This window comes from Mus pahari, chromosome 19 (assembly GCF_900095145.1).
Source record: "Mus pahari chromosome 19, PAHARI_EIJ_v1.1, whole genome shotgun sequence".
In the NCBI taxonomy this organism is placed as follows: Eukaryota; Metazoa; Chordata; class Mammalia; order Rodentia; family Muridae; genus Mus; species Mus pahari.
Genome location: NC_034608.1, coordinates 12,217,250 through 12,221,049, shown reverse-complemented (window position 1 = coordinate 12,221,049; position 3,800 = coordinate 12,217,250). Strand labels below are relative to the sequence as shown.

General features: G+C 49.9%; 1 protein-coding gene across 2 annotated transcripts in view; it reads right to left on the bottom strand.

Moving 5' to 3' along the window:
* Strn4 (striatin 4) overlaps positions 1 to 3,800 on the bottom strand; it is a 26,777-nt gene that overhangs the window by 11,615 nt on the left and 11,362 nt on the right. For both annotated transcript variants that reach the window (XM_021219001.2, XM_021219000.2), the window contains exon 6: positions 2,327 to 2,468. In XM_021219001.2, the coding sequence (XP_021074660.1) occupies positions 2,327 to 2,468 (142 nt within the window). The remainder of the gene's footprint in view (positions 1 to 2,326; positions 2,469 to 3,800) is intronic.

The window sequence follows — 3,800 nt, the reverse complement described above, 5'->3', positions numbered from 1 at the left end:
AAATAGGCTGAAGTTGGGGAACAGAGTGCTTGCCTGGCAAGTGTCGAAGCCCTGGGTCTGATCGCCAGAACCACAGAAAACAAAATCAAAATAAAGTGAAAACTAGTATCTGCTGTGAGGAGCTAAGAGGATGTGAGGGCCACTTCCCAGAGAAAATAGCATTCAGACTTAAAAAAAAAAAAGTCCTGCAACCCTGGGGAGATGGCTCAGGTGACAGAGAGATTGCCAAGCAGCAGCGGCAGTCCAAGTTCAATCCCCAGCATCCTTATAGAAAGATAGTTATGGCAGCACATACTCAGAATTCGGTGCTGGGGAGAGAAAAACAGGATTTCTGAGGCTTGCTAGTCAGCTAGACTGGAGGCTTATCAGCAAGCCTGGGTCCAATGAGAGTCTTGTCTGTCTCAGTAAGACAAAGGTAAACTGGGTATGGTATAAGCCTTTAATCACAGCACTCGGGAGGCAGAGGCAGGAGACTAGCTCTAAGCTTCAGGCCATCTTGGTCTATATATCAAGCTCCAGGATAATCTAGGACTACATAGAGAATCCCTGTGTCAAAAACAGAATAAATACACTGTGATAGTTATCACTGGTCAACTTGACTACATCTGATATTAACTAAAACGCAAGCAGCTGGGCACACCTGTGAGGATATGTCTTTAATTAAATCTTTTGAGGTGGGAAGACCTACCTTTAATCCAGAATTTGAGGTGGGAAGATACACCTTTAAATCTAGGCCACACCTACTGACAGTTTATAAAAAGGACATGGAAGAAGGAAGCTTGCTCTCTGCCTGTTTGCAATCACTACCAAGCCTATTTCTTCAGTGGCCTTGGAGTCTGCTTCTTCAGGAGTCTGGTCCATACTGAAGACAGCTGAGACATATACTGACTTCAGCATATACTGAAGACCATATACTGAGACATCAAGTCTTGTAGACTGAAAAACTACTAGAATCTTGGACCTTCCATTGGGAGACAGTCATTGTTGGACAATTTGGAACATAGCCTTTGATCTATCTATCTACTTACCTACCTACCTAGAGGTTTATTCAACCAGTTCTCTTCCTCTGGGGAACCCTGACTTACATACATACATACATACATACATACATACATATATACAATAAAACACCCAAAATGAAAACAAAACAAGAAACCACAGGATACAGATAGGTCTTGAGGAAGCAGACCTCCGGCCTCCAGATGAAGTAGCACCTGCACACACACACACACACACTCTCTCTCTCTCTCTCTCTCTCTCTCTCACACACACACACACACACACACACACACACACACACACACAGAGGCAGTCCTGAGTCGGGGTTAGGAGGAGCAGAGGACCCCAGCATCTGACCCAGAAAGCCAAGTCAGAGTCCACAGACTCAAAGATGCCCTTTATCCTTTTGCCTCCTTCAGGATTCCAGGTCTGTATATTTTGCTCCCATCAGAACCACATCAGGACAGGACCCTATGCTAGTCATGCTAGTCACCATAGAGACAGAGTGGAAACCAAGCCCCCCAACACATACCGTAAGGGGTGGTCAGAGTTTGGAGAAGGGAACCCAGAGGCTCTAGAAGCTGACAAAATAGATCCCTGGTGGCCCCAGGAGACCCAGGGCAAGGCAGAGAAGGGGTGCCTGTATAGTGGGGAAGAGCCACAGAAGCTGCACCTGGGAAAGTGGGATCTGGGGAAACTGAGGTCTTCCCCACAACTGATGTCTCTGCCTCCACCTCAGCACACCCTACAGGTGGCCACCCCAGCCACTACTGACCCACTTGTGGTCTAGACCTGTGCCTTCTTGTCCCATACCTGCTCAGAGCTGGGCTGTGAAGGGCTCAACAAATGCTCAATAGGCAACTAAGACCACAACCATGACCAAGGATAAAATTCTGAAGAAAAGAAGTACAGAGCCCAAAAGGTACAACCATACTGGGTGCTGGGAGCCAGATGTGAGGACATGCTGCTAAGATCAGAATGCTACCCCAAGGTCAGTGTCCACAGGCAAAGGTCCTGACCACAATAGCAGACTAGAATGCCCAGATCATAAGACTCCCCCCTCCAGGCCTCAGTCCAGGCACATTTACTTCATTTACAAATCTTTACTGAGGGTGCATCACACCCTTTTCAGGATATGGGGACAGAATGCAAGAGTCACTGGAAAAAACATTCAACTTAGGGGGGGTGGGCAGGCTGGCTGAACGAAGGCGGACTCAGTGGGTCAGGGCACTGAGCTAGCCTGTAGGACCATAAATGGGAAGGTTGGATGCGGCATTATCTGGAGCCAGGGAGGGCCAGAGCAAAGGTCAGTGTGAGGAAGGCTCACCCTCACACGTTGCTTCTTATGTTGCACACTGTCCAGTTCATCATCCTCATCGCTGTCTTCATCCTCGCAGTTCTGCAGAAAGGGTATCTGCTCCAGTACAGAGCCACCCAGGCGCTCCTTGCCATCTTTGCCGGCTGCATTCCTGCCAAGACAGGGACGTACACAAGAGATACTCAGTCTTGCCAGGTACAGATCCCAGAGAGGGAGATACTCAGGTATAGCTGAGCTCCTAAGCCCCAAGGAATCTTGGCTTTGAGCATGCAAAGCCTCCTACCAAGCCTCTGCCGTGTACCATCATCCCTTGATCCCTTGTACAAACCTGAGGCCGTGCCTCCCATAACACTGAGTTCCAACTGTGGTGACAGAGCAAGCCCATTCCTGCTCCACATCTGGCCAAGTCAGAGATGAGCTGGCTAAGAAGATGCCCCTGCCCAGCAGCCCCCTCCCCTCATCAGCCATAGGCAGCAGCTACTCTGCAACACTCAGTCACCTCCAGCTGACAGGGACACGGAGAGAGCCGTGCCCCACCATATAAACAGCATTCCTCCCCTGCCTCCTGCCTCCCAGGGATCCAGACCCCAATACCAAGTGCAGGTAGCACAGTCCAGTGTCACGCCACAGCCGTCAACTGCCAAGACACAGTTACTGCTTCCCATGGAAATCAGTGTAGAGCATCCTTTATGGTCATCTCAAACACTTTCTTTTGAGGACTTCCTCCTTCCACACCCACCTCTGCCTCCTCAATGACTGTTTCCTCCTTTAGCTCTTTTTACCAATCTCTTGCCTTAGGAGCCCTCGGGATATGCAGCTGGATCCCTTCCCAAACACATCAGTGTGCTGGTAAACTAGCAATCTTTAGGGCTCTTGTAGAACACACGCGCGCGCACGCGCGGCACCTTAGCCTTCACACAGCTGCACTACTGCTGATCAGCTCCTGCTGTTCCCCTCGGGCTTCTGACCTTAGGAGGTGCCAGTCCATTCCTCACACATTTTCTCTCTCCCTCCCCCTACATCTTTCTCAACAGCACATTTCTTACCTGTCCATTGCTATGTCCACCAGCCCTGACCTGGATCACACAGTTAGCCCCACCTGGTCTCCCTGCTTCCACAATGTCTCCTCGAAGCAGACTAAGATGTCAAATGGTAGACCTCTGCTGGAAATCACTGGCTTCCCACAGCCCTGTGGGTAAGCATCCACCGTTCATGGTGGCCTAGGAGGCACTCTGTGATCTGCCTCCTGAGATCTGGCCTCACCACAGACCACAGGCCACAAGGCTCATGTGTTTACTGCAGCAGCCATGCCACACGGGTCTCCTGCTTCCCACATGCGTTGAGCCCTGTCTCCAGTACTTCCCTTGCCTAGAGAACACTATTTCCTGCTACTCTCTGGCCACATGTCACCCCACAAAGTGGTCCTCCCTCCCAGCCACCAAGAGGGGCACTACTTCTGTTACTTTTTTTTTTTTTTTTTTTT